Source organism: Callospermophilus lateralis, chromosome 2, assembly GCF_048772815.1.
Source record: "Callospermophilus lateralis isolate mCalLat2 chromosome 2, mCalLat2.hap1, whole genome shotgun sequence".
NCBI classification, from domain to species: domain Eukaryota; kingdom Metazoa; phylum Chordata; class Mammalia; order Rodentia; family Sciuridae; genus Callospermophilus; species Callospermophilus lateralis.
In genome coordinates this window covers 181,630,370-181,650,895 of record NC_135306.1, presented here as the reverse complement: position 1 = coordinate 181,650,895, position 20,526 = coordinate 181,630,370, and the positions used below count along the sequence as shown (strand labels likewise).

Sequence of the window (20,526 nt, the reverse complement as noted above, 5' to 3'; positions counted from 1 at the left end):
GGGCACAGTGAGGCCATACCTGACACTAACTTGAATCTAGGTCTTACTCAAGGCCCTGCCCCTGCGCGCCCTTGCTGAGCCTGGAGGAAAAAGCAGAACAGTCCCTTTGCATGCAAGCAACTGGCCCACTTCTCCAACTCCAGCTGGAAAATTGAAGAGTGTGGGAGTAAAGAGGCTGCACCTGAATTGTCAGGTACTCTGGGAACAGTCTCTCTGGGACTCACATTACACTATTTTGTTCATTTCACAGTGGTCTGGTTTATCATTTTGGATAAAGTCTTAAAATTTGTTAGCAAGGCCTGTGAAAGGTAAATCAGAACACTGTGCATTAACACCCCAACTTCCACTGCCCAAGCTGCAGCCCTCTCTGGCTCTCACCAGGAACAATTTCAAAGTCCTCCTAACTAGTTCTCCATTTCCAGTCCCTCCTCAAACAATACACTCTACCAAAAGAATCTTCCTAAAGCCCACTCAGTTTATATCACTAACCTATTCAAACACCTTAAACTTGTTACCAAATGGCTAAATGAGTACAACAGTCCTTTCCCAACTGCACAGCTCCTAAAGTATTTTGTGGAATAAGAATTCACAGCTAACTGACCTGAGAAGTTATGGGAAAAGCTAGGATAGGATGGACAGTCTGATAAAACTTTCAAATACTTTCAAATACTTTGAAAAACTCATCAGGGAAAACTAAAGTACACTTAACTTAAAACATATATACTTGTCAGAACTAAAATGTGGAAATGACATGATTGATTTCCACTTGTCATCCTTTTTCATGCTTTTTTCCCCATAATTTCAACAGATGCCTTATACACGCATTTGCTTTTGTTGTAGAGAATAGGTATTCACTCCTGATCTTTTTCCCTGGGCCTAGAATTCCATTTATATCTTCAATGTTCCACTGATCATGTGACTCAGTGTGCCTGACTCCAGGTCCCACTATGATCCCAGGGACCAGTGGTGACTTAGATTCTTGTGAGGAGACTCTGGGTGACCTTTTGTTCCTCAATACTACAGTTAGGCAGTCTTAGCTTGGCTATGACAATTTCACACCATGGTGAACCCCATTAGCCCCTCCATCAGTGAGTTCAGCACTCCTCCAAACCCAGGCAGGAAAGCTTTAGGGCCCAGGGTCACCCTGCCTTAGCTTCCTCAATTCCTCAGTTTCAATGCAAGCACTTCTGCTCTGCACTGTAGTCTGCTCAAATTTCCCTCATTATTCCCAGTGCCAGCTCCCTCATTCTCTATTTATCACCAAGAGGAGTGATTCTACTTATTATCTACAAGACCACATTGCTCAAAACCAAAGAAACTTTTGTTTTCCTAGAAGGAACAACTGTCTAAATTTCCACTCAAATCTCCTCTGACATACACTCAATGAACCAGTCCAAACTCAATTCTTCTCATTCAAGAAGGAATGACAATGTAGCTGAAATATAACCAACATATTCTACCTGTCCTGTCCCAATTACCTGTTGAAAATAAAAATCCTGGCCATTCTTCAAAACCCATCTCCAATGATACCTCATTCCTAAAACTCTGTCACAGACCTCTGATCAGACATTTCAGCTTTGGATTCATCATGGCTCTCTGCCTTATGTTGTGGTCATCTTGTATTTTTATATCTGTCATAGAATCTAGGACAGGGCTATCACCCACAATAGAAAGGTACTCAATTTATGTTAGTTAAAAGGAACCAAAAACTAAAACAAAACATACTTTCTATAAAAGCCCTAGATATCCCTACTGTCATAGCAAAAATCAATATTTAAAAAAACTAAAAAACAGGAATCCTAATTTGTACTCCATGGAGACTGACACCCGCCCTGGAATCAGAACTTACATAAGCAGCAACCTTCAGTCACTGTGGTCTGAGCTAGGGTATGATCTTTAACCTCTGTTTTGTTCTCAAAGTCCAAAAACACACACACACACACAAAAAAAAAAAATTATTTACATGTTAATTATTAAGCCAATTATTTTCCTACTGATTTGTGGTCCAAAGTAGAATCTCCATTCTTTGTACTCTTGGAAGAGCATATTGGTAAGTGAAAACGGGGCCTGAACGCCTAGCAACTACTGCAAGACATATCACTGAATTAATCTGCCTTTAATCACTGGCACTTTAATTCATAAAAATTGTCTCCAGATCTGCCTTTATGGATGAAAAATGCAAACATCACCGTGGAATAGGAAATGGATGAACTTATGCTGACTAAGGTGTTCTAATCAATTAATTATTATTCCCTCCTGGCCATCTCAGGCCAAAACCATGCTTTACCCTACAAATACCTAAGATACTTCTATTATGTTTTTTATTTTTAATTAAGAGACTAAATGTTCACATCTTCACCTACGTAGGAACTTTACTAGAGAACTTGGTTTAAAACTGGTTTATTTAGGAATGCCCATCTAAGGATGTTTCAGCCCAATGAGTTCCACAAGAAACTAAGCACTCAGGTTAAAGTTTAAGTAAATGTTCTAATTAATTCCTGGTATAAAGATCATGCCAAATCACACATTGTATGTGTGAGAGTGTGTGTGTGTGTGTGTGTGTGCGCGCGCGGGCACGCACGCGCGTGCCTGCGCATGTGTGTGTGTTCACAAAGAGGACACCTGACTGAGAACATCTAAAACCAGCAAGCTTACCTGAAGCATTTTGTCAGGACTGGCTTCAATGCCAGGTGGCATATTGCTCGGGTCAAAGGCTATCTGTTCAACCTCAGCGAAGTAATTAACTGGATTTCGGTTTAAGACCAGTTTGCCAACAGGGATGAGAGGGTAGTCTTTGTGAGGCCAAACCTGAAAAGGATGTCATGTTCACAATTACCAGACAACCAACTGAAGAGCATTAAAGGTGCCTATGAATATATCAACTTTCAAATATAATCAAGTTGGTGAAAATAATTTTTGACCCAAAAAAACATGGTAAGAATTTAAGGTGAGAATGTAACTAAAATCTTTTACAACAGTAAGTAGCAAGTATTGGCCCTTTCCCAGGGCAAAAGTACATCAGATTTCCAAAATTCATTCCCTGCTAATAACAATAAATGAAGCCCCTATAGAAACTCCATGAACTTATCCAACAGAAGTATGGAACTGGGATGCTGGGGGCCTCACCCACAGCAACAAGACCTGAAGTGCTGCCACCACATGTTGTCTATGATGTCCCTGCTACTGTGAACACGCCATTGGGATTTGTGTTGTTTTCTTAATTAGGTAAGAAGAGACTTTAAAAAGAAACAACATAATTGTTGCTGACTTACCTTGGTGAGATCAAATGGATTAAATGGGAAAGTTTCTGCCTCTCTGAATGTCATGACCTGGATGTAGAAAGTCCAGGAGGGGTAGTTGCCTTTGGCAATGGCATTGAAAAGGTCCCGGAGGCCATAGTCAGGGTCTTCCTGGGAAAGTCTTGCAGCCTCCTCAACAGGAAGGTTTTTGATGCCCTGGTCAGTCTACAGAAAGGAAAGAACGAGGTCAAACTCTAACTTACTGGTCAAGCTATCAAAACTTAATCAGAATTCATTGAACAACTGTGAGAAACCCTACTCAAAGATAAGCTTTCTTTACAATAGTTTTATTTTTTAGTCTAATACTAGTGAATTTATCAACAAGAAATTCTACTTGATTATCTTGATTCTTTTAAATATCAAGTAAATCCATCTATATATTTTAAATTTAACATTATTTCTGTATTGCTCTTTAATTCTATATTATTTGAATTTTTCTATTCATGTTACTTTTCTAACCATAAAAAACAAAATATATTTTAAAATAAGCAAAAGATTAATAAAATTAAAGGACTTCCTTTTTTTTACATCTAGTAATTTTTTAAATTCCATATTATAACAGCTCAAATAAATTACTGAGATTGTGCTTAGCTAGTATCTCTCTAATCCCCACATTCTTCCTGATTTGTTTTGTTTTTAAGGAAATCACAGAATAATAGTTCACAGAGCTGAAAAGAACAGCTGCTCTGAACTGGTTCTCTAATTATGAATAGGCAAAAGTAGTATTCTGACTCTCCAAACAAACCAAAAAAAATCAAGGAAGTTAAGCCACTTTCACAAGTGCTCTTATTATCATACCACACTGCCCCTACACTGCTCACCAGGATCCTTATTCTAAAAGACTCCCAGCAAGCCAAGTGTCCTGGAAAGACTTCCTGAGCAAAAAGCAACTCTGGAAGGCTGCTCTATCTCTATCACAGAAATTTCAACTCTATCTAGTAAATGGCAAAGTTTGAACTCTTCTTACTATTGGTCCAAAAGCCAGGCCACCTTCAGGATTAAAACACGAAGCTCACCATGTGCAGACTACCCAAAGAGCTAATACATTAAACCGTGCAATAATACTGAAATACTCTTATAGCCTCTACTGAATCCCTTGAGTTTAGAAAGGAATCCTCATAGGTCAGAAGAATACAGACTGATGACTCCATGAACACCTCAGCTACCTGAGGATATCTTGATGAGCAGACATGTAAGCAATTCAGCAGTATTATCCCAACTTTACAGTGAAAAGAACTGGCGCACAGAGAACTTTTAGTAACATGCCCAAGGTCTCAGTTATACAGAAAAGTAAAGATTTGAATTCAGGTTAGCCTAACTCCAAAGCTACCAACTAGGCTGGCTGCCCACCACACACTCCTTTAGTCTTGCTCTAAGTGACTCCTTTTGGCAATTACAAGCCAATGCTTCTTGAAACTGTCCCAAGTCATAAAAGCAAGGAGAGATGAATGTTTCCGTGTATGATATACGCACACAATTTGTTTAGATAAAAACTAAGACAAGATAGAAGAGAAGAGGACTTTTGGATGTCACTAAAAGGGATACTTCATTGATCAGGAAGCCACTTCCTTCTGCCTATTTTAGCAGTAGTATTTAGAAACAGAAGTTTTTAGACTTCTAGTTTTAACTAGCTCTCTAGAGTTCACTGGTAATATCACCTATTGTAATAAATGCCAAGATCATACCAAGAGAGTGCTCTTTAAGTTATTTCAGTTGATTAAAAAGCTTCTCCAGAAGTAAGTAATTTGATCTAAGTATATGAAAGCAAATTAAAAAAAGAAAAGTATTATTTTGTCTTCTGACATTTGTAACTGATTTTAATTTTTTGCCTTGCTCAAAAATACAACCTCAATAAATGCTAAATAAATCAATGGGTCACCTAAAAAATTAGGAGAAATGTTTTTGAGACAATAGTATGAGATACTAGAAGTGATGAACCCTAAAAGGCATCCATGCTTAGGGCAATGACCCTGGGCCTGGAAAGGCAGAGCCCCACAACATTTCACATTTGCTAGGGCTTGATTCCAAACTCCAACAAAGAACTCTCAAGAAGCTGGGATAACCTAGGTAGAAATCTCCTTCTGCCTAGCCTGGAAGCCTTAATCATCTCCCTACCTTTGAGTTCAACCCAAAACCTTCTGTCTTCCCACTCCAGAGGAAAATCTGGTGCATGTTACATGCACCAGAAACACTAACCCAGAGAGTCAGTACAAAATGAGCATTGAAAAAGAAATATTTATATATATACATATAATTATATTTTTTTATTTATTTATATTTGTGACAGAACTTACAGGGTCCAAAAGGGGGGCAAAAAAAGCTTGAACTGTTGACAGTAGCTATGTGCTACCTCTGGCCGTGAATAAAGCAGAGATCAAAGAGAGACTACACACAGCTCTAACTGAGCAGCATGAATTTACTCACTGGGGTGGGGGTCAACACAATATTCACAGTGCTGATCAACTAGACCAATACTTTCCATCCTAGGCAGTAGAAGAAAGGGAGAAGAGGGAGAAGCCCAAATTCCTGCTCAGACTTCAGAAGGAATAAGAAGAGGTGAATAGTAGGAGCCTCTGCCTCAAAGGCAACATGTACCTTATAATGGAATTTACAATAAACTGCCTCTCCATTTGCGTTAACCAGCTTGAAAGTATGCGATCCATATCCATTCATGTGCCGATGTCCATCTGGAATCCCACGATCACTGAACAAGAAAGAAACCTAAGGAAGAGAAGTTAAAGCCTCAAATCTCTCAGTTTAAATCAAAACATTCTAGGTTTTTAAGACATTCCTAAGTTTCCAGAAAATCCCTTAATGACACAGAACATACCAACCAATATCCCATGGGAAGTTACTGGTATTATTTCATTTATAGAAAATAACAAAGAGAAAAGTTTCAAAGCAGGATGATAAACGAATCATTAATGTCATGACTCAAAATTCCATGGGGGGGAGCTAAAACAAATCTGAAAACTAGCTTAAGCCATTATTCAAAATTCATTTTAATAGCAAAATAGTTTGGTACTATTTTCCCCTTTTTTCCTAAAGTAGAGCTTCATCTCAGACTAGAGACTTTAATCCTTAGTATTGCTAAGTGTCGATTTTAATGTTTCCAGTTATCTAGCATCAACATTAAAGGCCTATGAATGATGAGAAATAAAATCAGTGACCATAAAACTCTTCATGATCAAGAAATTCGAAGAAGCATCCTAGAAAAAAGTCAGAAGACAATTCCTATAAAGCAGCCCCATCTGGGAATCATGAGGCCTAATTAACAGTTTCACCCCAGTGATATATTATAATTCAATGAAAAAATAAGGTTCCCACCTGATGCAGAGACTCAGGACGTAGGCTCCAGAAGTCCCAGACCATGTCTGGGTCCTTCAGGTGTGTCTGAGGATTTCTCTTTTGGCTGTGGATAAAGGATGGAAACTAAATGGGGAAAAAAGAAAAAATTCCAAAAACTAAGTTTATAGGAATTATGGTGTCTTACAATATACATTGCCTACTGCTCAGTTATGGATCATAATTCTAAACAATACTAGAATTTAAACTGTCAAACACTAAAATGAAATTTACTCAGCACATACAAGTAGTACCTAAGATACCTAAAGTATTTCAAATATACAAAGCTAAAGTATCTCCTCAAAGAAAAATAAGTACGTATGTATACACACACACACACACACACACACACACACACACACACACACACAATCAAGGTCTACATGCACCTCCACCAGAGCATGCAGAGACACCCTTTACATATTTTAGGGCAAAGCCCCTCCTTTGACTAATCTTCAATGTTCTGCAAGGAAAACTATACTCTTCCCATTTAAGGCAATGAATCTTGAAATGCCAAAACCAAGACTAACAGTAATTATTGTCATTTGATCTTATAAAAAGATATTAAATGTAAAAAATATATTTAAAAGGACAATCCAGATAACCCAAATTCTCTTCTTTTTGCCTTTCCTGAGGCTTCTCCTCACATGCCAACCTACACAGAATAGTTGAAATCAATTTAAAGCAACATTTGTGGAACATAAAATATGCTATCACCTACCAATAAGGCATCCCTGATGAAGAAAATGGGGGTGTTATTTCCAACAAGATCCCAGTTACCATCCTCAGTGTAAAATTTCACTGCAAACCCACGAGGGTCACGAACAGTGTCAGCTGAGCCTGATTCTCCAGCTGAGAGAGTCAAATGGGAAAATTAAGCATAAGTCATAGTATTCTGCCTCCAAGAAACCAAAAGTCATAAAAGAAACCTTAGGATCTGTAGTTTCAAATCCATTTCCCAGAAGTAAAGTAGGTGTTTACATGCCTGGGGTAGTAGGCATTTACATGCCTGGGGTAGATCTAATTACCACCCACCAGCTAATTAGATCTACAAATCAAACAAAACAATTAATTGAGAGTAATAAGAGAGCATATATAATAACAGCTCAAAAGATTATCCATTTAATATAACTTGGTTTAAACAGGTCATTAAATTTTAAATTAATATAAGGGAAGAAAATAATTACAAAGATAAAGTGAATGAGATGTCAAAACTATGAGGTTAACATTAAGAAAATCAGTTAATCAAGAACTATGTAATGTTTTGAACAACCTACAATAAAAATTAATTAAAAAAAAAAAAGAAAAAGAAAATCAGTTAAAATATAAGTTTATTTTGTAATCTGATTTATTTTTGCATTCTATAATATTTTTAAATGCACAAAGCCTAACATAGAAGCCAAATTAATCATGTATTGTGATGTGTAAGAGTTACAGTATGATATTGAGAAAAATCACTTAACCTTCTGAAATGGAATAACACTATTCTGCAAAGCAGACCTGAGCATTAATGTCTGTAAAGCACCTAACCATGGTCGGTACAGACTTAATTCTCAATAAAGGACAGCTATTAGCATTACTATTAAATAAGAGCCTTACTCCATGCTTCCCTTTGAGGCAACCACTTATGGAAAGCTCTTCCCAAATGTCACAAAACTGCAGAGGTAACCTCTGTTATAAGAGTGATTTTCCAAGACTTTAACAAACAGAAATATGAATAATTTCTTACATGTCTCCAAATATTTTTTCTACTGTAAAACTTGCTAAGTTTTGGAGAAGTGCTTGTTTCCTATTTCCTAATAAGTTTTCTTGAAATTTTTAAGTTATAAATATCCCAAATAAAGTACAGGCAGAATTGCACAATACCAGTCATGCAAACAGACTGACTTACCAACAGTAGAGAATCGAACTGCAATCGGAGTTCTCTTTCCAATATGCTCAAACACCTTTGCCTTCGAGTATCTGGTGATGTCATGTGTGACCTCAAAGTAGCCAAAGGCACCTAATGAGAAAGATACAAAAATGACCCACCATGAGACCATCACTCAGACTATCAGCCTCTCAAACAGGCACCTGGTGTTGAGAGGTAACTGGTGGTGTAGCACCAGCCTTTTAGGAGCTTCCAATATGATGGGAGGAAGAGGAGCTGTCCAAACACAAAATAGTGAGATTAAATGCAAAGCTCAATTATCATTCATGTTCAAGTAAATGCCACACAGCTGGAGCCAAGAGGAAGAAATGAGTGGGGCTAGAAGTAATTGGTCAAAGTCAACCCAAGGACACAAGATCTCAGAGGGCCTTGATACAAGTAGGGTCTAGGAGAGAAAGAAAAGAAAAAGAGAAGAAAAGGGGCTGGGGTTATGGCTCAGTGGTAGAGCGCTTGCCTATCATGCATGAGGCGCCACATAAAAATGAATAAAATAAAGGTATTGTGTCCCTCTACAATCAAAAAAAAAAAATTAAGAGAAGAAAATACAGGGAAAAAAATAGTTCTAACAGTTATCAAGGATGCCTCAGAACCAAACAACAAATTGGTTAGCATATTAAGTCATGATAGAAAAGACACATGCAGAAAAGACAGAAGAAATCTATCTAGGAGGAAGAACTGAAGAAATTAGGACATCTTAACTGGAAGTCCAAGGGTGCAGGCCAAGAGAATGTTTCATTTCTTTCTCTGGGGCTCTTTTTCCTGTTGAGTTTTTAGCTTTCTTTTAAACCCCATTCCCATCTTTTGTTTCCATCATAAAAGCAAGTTCAAACTTTTACATAAGTTTTAGACAATAAGGAAGGAAAAATTACGCAAACCTACCACTCTAACACAACTATGCTCAATATTGCAGTTCATTTCAGTATGTAGTAAGAGCACCATTTAACCCAAGCTGTAATTACAGCGCATGTGTCTGTATCTGTATTTCTATATTTTTATTCCTTCATTGACAGTATGATAGAAGAAATGGAAGATCGCTGTTTTAAAATAAAACATTTTATATATACTGTTCAATCCAAGGAATCGACCACTACGTAATTACTAATTCCCCTTTTAGTAGACATTTTTTCTTTCTCTAATGAAAAGGCATTTGGCACTTCTATCCAAGGTCCTCCAACACTTTGGGAAGGAATTTTGACCCAGGTATTCTGAACTAATCTTTTTTTATACCAAACAAACAGAGCTCTCACCTGCTCCTTTAGCATGCACAACTCTCTCGGGAATTCTCTCTCGGTCAAAGTGAGCCATTTCATCAGTAAAAACCACATCCTGAACAAGAAGGGGCCCACGGGGCCCTACGGTCATAACATTAAGTTTGTCTCCTACGGGATTCCCAGCTCCGGTGGTCAGGACATCGGGTTTCTACATGAACACGAAAGGAAAAAAAGTGTAAGGGAGTCAGAACAATCCAACTCGGAACACACTGACACAGGATACATCACTATGCAATTTTTTTATTACTTGCTGCTCTTTTTTTAAATTCCCTGTGTCCAAAGTACTAAATACTTCAAAAACTGCCTGAAATTTAGAGTCAAGTCTCAGAAATCCCGACAAGTCTCAATCCCAGTCTGCTGAGATGCTTGCTCTGAAGAGCAGAAAGACAGCTAAATAGCCTGCCAGCTGGCTCAGTACCTGCTCTACAGTGAGCCACAGGGTTCCACAAGGAAAGTCCCCAGACAAGGAGCCCCTAAAAAGGATCACTTGTGCATAATACTGAATGTCCAAACTGATCGTGAGAAAATGGCTAGCACTTCACACAGGGATAACCAACACTCTGTTACAGGATGGATGTTCAAGGGTGCCATCCTGTACAGGGCACTCATTTCTCTCAAGACGATATGCCAGCTACTTGTGACATCTCTTTTGATTAAAAAAAAAAAGTGACTTTTATTGTCACTGAAAATATCTTACTTCTCATAAGATAGATTATAGTATTAATGTCCGAAAAATGTCAAATGTCTCTGAAACGAAACAGGATATTTTACTGTAATAAAGAACTAGTTTTGACCACCCATTTCTTCAATTTCAGTGACATCAGAAGCCTCCAAGCTGTCCCTCCTCTCAGGACATGTCTCTCCCGAGGCATTCTTTAAGCCTCAAATAGTACCTCACAGCTCTTAGCTTCATCCTAATCCATGGTCAAGGGGGTTTTTTTTGACCATAGGTAACTGCCTCTCCAGTGTCTTTCCTGCCCACTGGGAAATCAAGGGAGATGTAGAAGAAGCCAAGCTTTGGTTTCTTTCTCCTGGGAGAACAACTGAACAGGCTCTAAGGAGGAAAGTCAACAGACCGATCCCACATACCAGAAAAGCGTTCTGAGTACTTCCACATCTGGAGTGGATCTATAACATTCATTCCCTATGCACAGCTGTCCTACATATTAAAATAAAGTTAATCCTGAATCTTCTCTACAAGGTGATCTGGTGGGGAACTTAAACTATAAAAGTCCTGTGAGCTATTTGAGAAAAGACACTGAATAAGAGATCATGAAATATGCAAAATTAATGAACAAGATCTCACACATACTCATAAATTCCCCTAGCCTGCTAGAATTGTTTTCACATCAAAATGGGCAAAAACCAAGAGGGCACCATGTCTTAAGAAAGCATGAGTGCTGGATTAGAGCTGGGGCCCAACTTCCAGCTCCGTCAATCAATCACCAATTATGTAGCTCCTGGTTAAGTTACTTACTTTTGAGTCTCAATTTTTCATTGGAAAAATGGACAGAATAACTGCACCCTTGAGTTCATACAAGAGTTAAAAGAGCTAAATATATACAAAACACAGACCACACACTAGGCACACATACAGCACTTAACCCTGCTGTGAGAAAGTGACCTGATAGCAGAAGCAGCAGAGCATTTGAGATTTTTCTAGTAACCATGACAGATGTATACCACTCTCTTTTTGAAAATACACATTTACCCAGTAGGTGTGAACTTGTATAATTTTATTTTTCATTTAAAGTAGAAAATGAATCCAAAAAAAAGAGCAAAAGTGCACAACTTTCCCTTTAGTTTAATCCTAAAGCCCTAGTTGGGTACAGTGGCAAGTGCCTGGAATCCCAGCAGCTCGGGAAGCTGAGGTAAGAGGATCATGAATTCAAAGCCAGCCTCAGCAACTTAGTGAGGCCCTAAACAACTTAGTGTGACTCTATCTCAAAATAAAAAATAAAAAGGGCTGGGGATGTGGCTCAGTGGTTAAGCCCACTGGGAAATCCACTGGAAAGTGGTTAAACCTCTGGGTTCAATCTCTGGTACCAAAAACCAAAAACAAACAAAACCCCTAAAGCCTTGGTCTTCAGCCTTTTGATAAGGGCCTTGCACACAGGAACCAGCCAGGGGGCTTTTTAAGGCATCCCAATGCCTGAGTAACCCCCCAGAGACTGATGACATAGCAGTTTGGGTGAGGCCCAGGATATTTTTAAAACCCCACGTGATTTCAAAGTGAAGACAGATTGAGAACCACTGACAAGAGCCTTGGGATGACACAGACATAATAAATGAACTGGGGCAAAATAAACCTGTCTGCTCTTTAAATACTTTTTTTTTAACCATATAAAAAAGGCACTAAAGAAAGCCTAAAAAACATAAAGGGAACTTCCCAAAAGAATAATGCCAAGAGGATCCCAAGCAGCACAGTAAAATAAAAGCTAAACATCCTACTACATATACGAAAATTCACAACAATCCTTCAAGGTAAGGAAAACTATTATCCCATTCTCAATATGGGAAAACAAAGGATAAGAAAGTAACCTGCCCAAGGGGCAAAGCCACAACTTGAATCCTGTCTGATTCTAATGACGACTCTTCATTTATTGCCTAGTTTACACTAAGCCACATGTACGCTATTTATAATCACCACAAAGAAGATAGAAACTCAAGACACAAATCAACCAATGCAAGGAGTGAACTTCATTGGGATCTGGATTTGAACAGTTTTAACAGAGAGGAGACAGACTATGTCAAGGGCCCCCAAGAGCACCCCAGGTTCACTGATTCTCTAGGACTCCCAGGACTCAGCATCCAGTCATTGTTATGGCTACAATTCACTACAGCAAAAGGACACAAAGCAAAATCTCAAAGACAAAAGGTTCATGGAGCAAAGTGTGAAGCAAACCAGGAGCCAGCTTGCAAGAGCCCTCCAGTTTCTTCAGCAAAGATTAGGGCCACACATGTGAAACCGTGTTCAGCAGGGAAGCTCTTCAGACTCAATGGCCAAGTTTTAAATCAAGGGCCAGTCACGTGGCCCCTCTCGGCCTTCCAGAGGGGCAGCAGTTGTATAGTGTAAACCCTGTCATTTGCACGGTTTAAATACAGCTATCAGGATAGTGGGAACACACCCAAAGCCCAACTCGCAGACACCAGCAAGGACCAACCTTGCAAGCAGGTCTCTCTAGGGACAGCAGTCTCCTACCTGCTGTTGTTACTGCTTTTCTTCACCATCAGGGAAACCAAACACACGACTGGAAAATTGTTCATTTTTCTAGATGTGACCATGAAATTTCCAAGGAGCCCCTATCTTTTGGAGATAAATACTAAAATATTTATAGATGAAGTGATACCACGTCTGCAATTTGCTTCAGAAAATGAAGGTGACGCAGGTGGAATAATAATGAAACAAGATCACTATGGGGGCTGAGGGGCATGGACTACACTAGGTATGACACTGACCTGTCCTTCAGGACTGGTCTGAAATTTATCATGATATAGAATTTTGATTTTTTTTAATGAAGAATCAAAGAAAAATGTTTAATGCAAGATATATGGCAGAGGGCTGGGGATGTGGCTCAAGCGGTAGCGCGCTCGCCTGGCATGCGTGTGGCCCAGGTTCGATCCTCAGCACCACATACAAACAAAGATATGTCTGCCGAAAACTAAAAAAAAAAATAAATATTAAAATTCTCTCTCTCTCTCTCTCTCTCTCTCTCTCTCTCGAAAAAAAAAAAAAAAAAAAAAGATATATGGCAGAAGCTGAAGCAAAGGAAGGAAAAATGGAGGGCTGCTTCAGTGCTGCTAACACATGAGTGTGGACTCCACCAGACTCTGTTCTGCTTTCCTGTATTTACATGCTTAATCAAGACAAGACCACCCATAAAATAAATACACACTGGGCATTGGACCTGCTGATTAATACTCCTCCTGCCCAGAGGGCTTATCATCACTAGGGAATGTGAAAGTTTAATTTCCAGGTAGGCCACTCAGTGATAAATTGTGCATTCAGTCTCATGTGTCTTCTTTTTTTTTTTTTTTTTTTTAATCTTAAACACTCTAGGGGGTAGTTCTCAAGCACAAAATAAATCAATGAATTCACAACACCAGATGCACCCAAATATCTAGTAAACTCATCCTGGTTAAGCCAACAGGTGGTTATCAGTTAATATGAATTAGTCTATACTCAAAAGGCAAAAAAAGAGTTTTTATTCTTTTCTATTTGTTGCCTGAATTATCCTATACACTGTACTTAAGGGATTCAATAAAAAGATACTCAATAAATATGTATCCAATAAGATATTAAATAATATATCATCATGCTAGGGATGTCGCTCAGTGGTAGAGCACTTGTCCAGCATATGCAAGGTCCTGGGTTCAATTCTCAGTACCTCAAAAAATTATAATAATGTATCACAGAACAAGTGAGCTCTAGTAAGATTAAGAAAAAAACAAACTATGGTCTTGATAAAGAACATAAACTGCTGGATCTGAAAGTGTACCTGAAACTGTCTTCACAACACCCTAACTGCTATCAAATGTGCGACCTTTACAGCCTGTCAACCTAAATACAGATGACTCTCTGAAGAATACTGATATGTTTCTTGGGAACAAGTGAGGAGCACTGCAGTGTGGAACATGCATCTCGTGGAAACCCCAGGCATATTCTAAGAGGAAAGGGAAGCTTTTAAAGATAAAAGAGGAAGAATTCATAAATTGTTTTGAAACAATAAACCTTGGTCACAAGATTAATAGGAAGGGTGTTCAAAGATCAATAACCAGGTGGCACCAGCCCAAAGTTGAACAGACAGTTGCTACACAGATGCCCTTGCACAAGCATGTTCTGTTTAAGGATGAAGTGGCCTTTGTGCACAGTCACGGCTCTGCAGCCTTTGGTGACTAATTCTTGTTACCAGGACTAGGAGCTTTAGCACTGGTGGTGGTGGTGGCTTGACACAAGCAACTCCATTTTGATTCTGACAACTTTCACAAGCCTTAGGCTAACATTCAGGGCAAGGCAGAACATTAAGGTTTCTAGAATGCAAAGCAAAGAATTGCATATCCTTGGTGTGTAACCTCATGGGGACAGGGGGAGCAAAAAAGAAAATATACAATAGCTCCAAGGATCCCTGGGAAGAGAACTGAAAGGTAGTTTTAATTCCAGAAAAAAAAAGAAGAATGACAGTATTTTATTATTATTATTATTATTATTATTATTATTATTATTCTATAACACCTTTTACAAGAAAGAACAAATATCAGACTTCATACTGATAGTGCTGGCCTCCAAGAACAGAGTAACTGAATACAGCTCCTCCTTTATGCGAGTGAGAAATGTTTTGTTTTTCAAACAAGGCTCGGTCATACTATTTTGATAAGACTAAACCCGTTACAATAGTTTCTAATTTTCCCTTCTTTCCTCTCGGCAAATTGCCAAGTCACTTACTCGACTACTACAATGTTTTCAGCCAGAAATGGTCAAAACATTGCTACTGGTTTTCGAGAATTAGAAACAGAATAATTGTGTAGAAAAATAAAACTTTTAAGATACACAGAAAATTACTATTGCAAAAGAAATTTTTTCTTTCTTGGAACTGTCTTAAGTAAATCTGGTAACACTGAGATCAGGGCTAAGCCTCAAACTTTCCAGAAAAGGTAGAGTTTTGGATAAGGAAAGGGAGAGTTTGGAGACATCAGCTCAAAAAATAAAGCTCAACAAAGGAAAGATTCCTTTACTCTTTGTATTAGAAGCAGCAGTAGTCACTGAATTTAGGAAATTAAAAATAAAAAGGGGAAAATAAACACAAATTAATATTTATTTATTTTACATTTTGCAATCATCCTCTCCTTTCTTACTTGAAGAAAAACTGTGGAATGGTCTAGATATTGGTGAGGAAGTAGAAGTGAAAACTTAGAAATTTTGATTCCATGTCTCCTGTTTTCCCTGCTGACATACTGTGACTCAGCAATTCCACTTCTAAACATTTCCCAAAAGAAGTAACACATGAATCAAGGATGTGTGTCAATGTGGAGCACTTGCCTAGCACGTGCAAGGCCCTGGATTCAATCTCCAGTTCCAGAAAGAGAGGGAGAGAGAGAAGAAAATGAAAGCTCATGTACATAAAGGGTTAAATCACTCAGTCACTCCCTCTCCAACCCATTCATTGGCAGTGCAACATCAACACTTACTATCCAGGTTACCTAAAAATTATAGACCCTCCTGGGCTATATACATAACTCACTGACAGAAATGGATGGGCTAAGACCCATCCTTTCTCCCAGGTAACAAGGCACTGTATAAAAAGGTAAGGCTTAAAATGTTCAGATTCTCCAGCCTGATCCGATGGGATTAAAACTTACTCATTAAACCTAAGCATCGTGAAGAAAGAGCCCTTGCATTCTAGGCAGTGAACAAAAATACCCACTTAAGTTCCATTCAGAGAGGCTAAGGATAACTATAGAATGGCCTTCCTCTGACCAATGTATTTTGGGAGTAAGAGGCAAAGACTTTTAAGTGGATCCAAGTCACGCCTGTGAAGACACTTGATTGAATGCTCCATTATTAAAGTTTACAAAGCTCCCAATTCACTTGTCAGCAACAACATCTGACCACAAGGAGACACGCCCAATAAATTGCTTTCACATTGGCTGACTCTGGTTCCCAAGGAGGATCTACCCAATTTGGCATCCTCTAGCTGGTTCTTGAGGGAGGAGACAACAGAGTGCCCTCCCATAGTAGGTCCAAAATCTAAAGCTCCCACAGTTCAGTAAAAGATTAAAACTAATTGGGGAACAGAAGACAGAACTGATACAGAACTTCCCACTTACATCAAGCATTTAGCAAGCATGGGGACATGTTTTTTTGTTTGTTTGACATCATATATTACCAGCATATTTTTCTAACAAAAGAAGTATTTTAATGTCAGAAAATTAAAAAGAGATCATGTCTATTAGTCTATTACCATATCACAAGAAAATAGCTAGATAGGTTTTCACTAAATATAGAATGTATATTTTAGACAATATAATAGCTTCCAAGACACAGAGGTAGACTGCATTTTGCAGCCTCCCTTACAATTGTGTGTCCTATAACAGAGTTCTAGCCAAAGGAATGTAAATGGAAGTGACTCTAGTCCCTAAATCTACCAACGTCCTCCTCTGTGGCTAACCCTTCTGTGGCTGAACAGCAATGGCCTTCAGCACCTTAAAAGCCATGTGCTGACCAAGAAGGAGCCTCCTTCAGCCTGGAGCCGTCAATAATTGTGAGGAGCAGAGCACCTGCCCACTCCCTTCAACCTCAAACCACTTTAGATCATCTTATAGGTGAGAAAAAAATTTCTAATATATTTACATCACTATACATGTTGGGATCTATTATTATAGCATTTAACCCACCCAGGATTAAACTTAAAGCATGGGCTATGAATCAACAATAAAAACATAAACCAATTTTTCACAGGACAAAAAATTTGCTAACAGACACTGCAAGGAAACATAAAAATGAACCATAGCACCTGAAAAGATGCTCAGCATCATTAATCATCTGAGAAATACAAATTAAAATCACAGAGATAAGAGCTCAGAACCACAGGAATGACTAAAATTAAAAGACCAACAAAACCAAGAGACAGTAGGATGTGGATTGACTGGAACTCTCGTACACCTCTGATGGAGGAGTAAAACAGTACAACCAGTTTGGGAAAAGTCTGAGCAGTTTCCCATAAAACATTCACTTACCCTATGACCCAGTAAATCCACTCCTAGGTATTTTCTAAGAAAAATTAATGCATGAGTGCACATAAAGACTATAATATAAGAATTTTCATAGAAACTTTATTCATAATAGCCAAAAACTAGAAATAAGTAACAAGAAGGAACTTTTCAGGGTGATGACAATCTCCTCCTATACCTTCATAAGGGTTTTAGATTCATTGGTGTATATATTTATTGAAACTTGTGGAACAGTAGACAATATTTATGCATTTCACTGTATGTAAATAACACCTTAAAAGCATATACACACATTGAACTGTTAATTCACATGATCCGTGTTTAGGAATAAAGCATATTGATGTCTTCTTACTCTGAGGTGCACTAAATAAATAGACTACTGGATGTATAAAAGGATGGACAGATGGAATAACCTGTTATAAAAGACATGCAGCAAAACATTAATTGCAGGATCTATATATGAGAATATGCAAAATTCCTTCAACTTTTCTGAATGTTTTTTTCACAATAAAGCATTTGAAAATTACATAAGCTAGGTGGCTTGGGCAAAATTCCTTCTGGAGGGTTAAAAATAAGCAATCTTCACTCAGTAGCAAAAACTGAGAAATATCAATGTAACTATCAATCAGGAGGATGTATACAATATGCTGAGATGCCATGAGTAAAAGAGACAGCAGTACTTCAATGGAGGTACCCAATTACAGATGTGCTTTGTGGCCCAGCTGTTTCTCATATGGGCAACTATGCCTGGGAAATCAACAGCAGGGACTTAAGGATTCAACAAAAGTAAATGAGTCTCCCAAAGAAATAGCAAGCTAGTCTCAGAATAAAAGAGAGTCTTTAGAAATGAATATATTTGGTTTATAAAAATCTCACTATTTCATCCGTAATATTCTTGAACTAGCCAATCATTTATGAAAACTTCAGTGTGAACCAGGAATCAGCAGTCACTGGGTATGCAACAAGTTCTGGTCTCAAGAAGCTCAGTTCTAATCTTGACTCTACCACCAACTAACTGCATATCCTTGATTAAGATTCTTACATCTTGGGCTGGGGATGTGGCTCAGAGGTAGAGTGTTTATCTAGAATGCATGAGGCCCTGGATTCCATCCCCAGTACTGGGGGGAAAAAAATAAGTCTCTCTGGCATGAAAAAATGAGCTATTTTAGTGGTATATAACAAAGAATGGGATTAGGAGCTTAGAGAAGAATGGCAGCCTTCTCACAAACAGGAAACCATTAACACAATTCATGATGAGCACTTGGCATCAATGCCCCAGTTTATGAACATTTTAGCACAGTTTTGAGAAAGAGCACTGAGCTGGATAGGGAAAAATGTAGAATTAGCCCTCTCTGCCATGTTAACCAGAAGCCCTAGGAACTTGGCATGACACTCTGGTCCAACCAGCCAGAAAACTCAACCAAGTGCAGTCTCATCTAATCCAGTCTTCTCAAAGATGCCCTTTAAGACTCTGCACCTCTGGGCACAGGCCTGGAATGCCTCCCCCACCACCACTGGATTGGATCCCTCTCATTTTAAAAGATTCTGTTCAGATGTCACCTGCTTTGGGGAGTCTCACGGTCAACTTGTTCATTCCCTTTACCAGTCTTCAGGTACTTATATTAGACCCTTCACCACACTGGTGATTTATCTTGTCTCCCAGACTAGACTCTGAACTTCTCAAGGATGTGGTTCTTGCCTCATTGGAATTTGTACACCTTGGCCCAGCACAGTGCAAATGAAATAATAAATTTTTAAAAATATATTTTATTTAGTGGTTTAATGCTGTACGTACTACACATGTCACCATGATTGCTGCTGAAGACATCCACCTAAAACACAGTTCTTATATCCCACAAACATGAAAGCGTGCAGATATTGTTTCGGGAAGGTTAAAGCTAATGCCTGCTCCCACTCCACTCTGACTTCCTTTCTTGAAGCTGCAGCTCTCTGCCTCTTTCTCCATGCTTTTTCCTTCCGCCCTCAAGCTGTGACCTCTGTCCCAGTTGGCAATAGTGCAAAATTAGAGCCAACCACCCGGGTCCAGTGGCCAACGACAAATCCTGCAGACAGGCAGTCAACCCCGCGCCCCAGAAGCCGCTCTCCTGTCCCCCATGAATGTAACAGTCCACCTCCACCCAAAGACAGCCCCCCGCCGCCTGTGGCCGATGGTTCAGCCCGGCTCAACGCAGCCGCGGAAAAGCAGGGGCCGTTACTCGCCAGCGCCCCGCTTTTGGCGGGGACCCGCCGGCCGGCTCTGAGCGCACAGGGTGTACCTGCGCCGCCCGCTGCTCCTTCCACTGCTTCATCTGGTCGCTAGCTGGATCGCGGCTGTCCGCCATGGTGTTGAGTTGGCGTTGCAGAACGTGCCAGTCAGCCTGGGCTCGCGCCTCTCCGCCCTCAGCAGATGATCCGGTCTGCTGCTCAGCGGCAGAGGTCGGAGACTTCAGGCTCCGCCAATCAGCGCCGCCCCCCTCCTGCCGCCTCCTGATTGGCCGCGAGAGCTCTAGGCGGAATGGGATTGGAAGCCCAGCGGGACTTGGAGCGGGGGCTCCCGGAGCCAGGAGGGCCCGGACCCTGCGGAGAGACTGGTGCTGGGGAGAAAAGGGGAGAGCTCTGGGGGCGCGACAGGTGGAGTAGTGCAACTGTGGCTCGCTCAGCCCTGAAGAGTCAGAAGTCCTGGGTTGAATTCCTTTATGCAAAACAAAGTTGTGCCATACCCTGATATAAGTATTGTTTGCTACTGAAGGATGGGTGGATCCTTTTTTCTTGCATACTCTTTATCTTATTCATGGATTATCACTTACCAGGCTAGAATACTAATAATACTATGAACCAATATTATCCATACTATTACCAATAATATTGTTTAGATTACCAGTATTATCCTCATTTTACACAGTAGGAAACTGACGTATAAAGAAATTAAAAAATAACTTTCCCAAAGTTACAC

General features: G+C 39.4%; 1 protein-coding gene across 2 annotated transcripts in view; it reads right to left on the bottom strand.

The window, feature by feature from the left end:
- Positions 1–20,016, bottom strand: part of Cat (catalase) — a 35,850-nt gene extending 15,834 nt beyond the window's left edge. For both annotated transcript variants that reach the window (XM_076847040.1, XM_076847041.1), the window contains exons 1-8: positions 19,850–20,016; positions 9,822–9,993; positions 8,536–8,646; positions 7,366–7,496; positions 6,627–6,731; positions 5,895–6,020; positions 3,273–3,464; positions 2,656–2,808 (exon numbers count right to left, since the gene is read on the bottom strand). In XM_076847040.1, the coding sequence (XP_076703155.1) occupies positions 2,656–2,808; positions 3,273–3,464; positions 5,895–6,020; positions 6,627–6,731; positions 7,366–7,496; positions 8,536–8,646; positions 9,822–9,993; positions 19,850–19,915 (1,056 nt within the window). In that variant the 5' untranslated portion in view covers positions 19,916–20,016. The remainder of the gene's footprint in view (positions 1–2,655; positions 2,809–3,272; positions 3,465–5,894; positions 6,021–6,626; positions 6,732–7,365; positions 7,497–8,535; positions 8,647–9,821; positions 9,994–19,849) is intronic.
- Between the last annotated feature and the right edge of the window lie 510 nt (positions 20,017–20,526).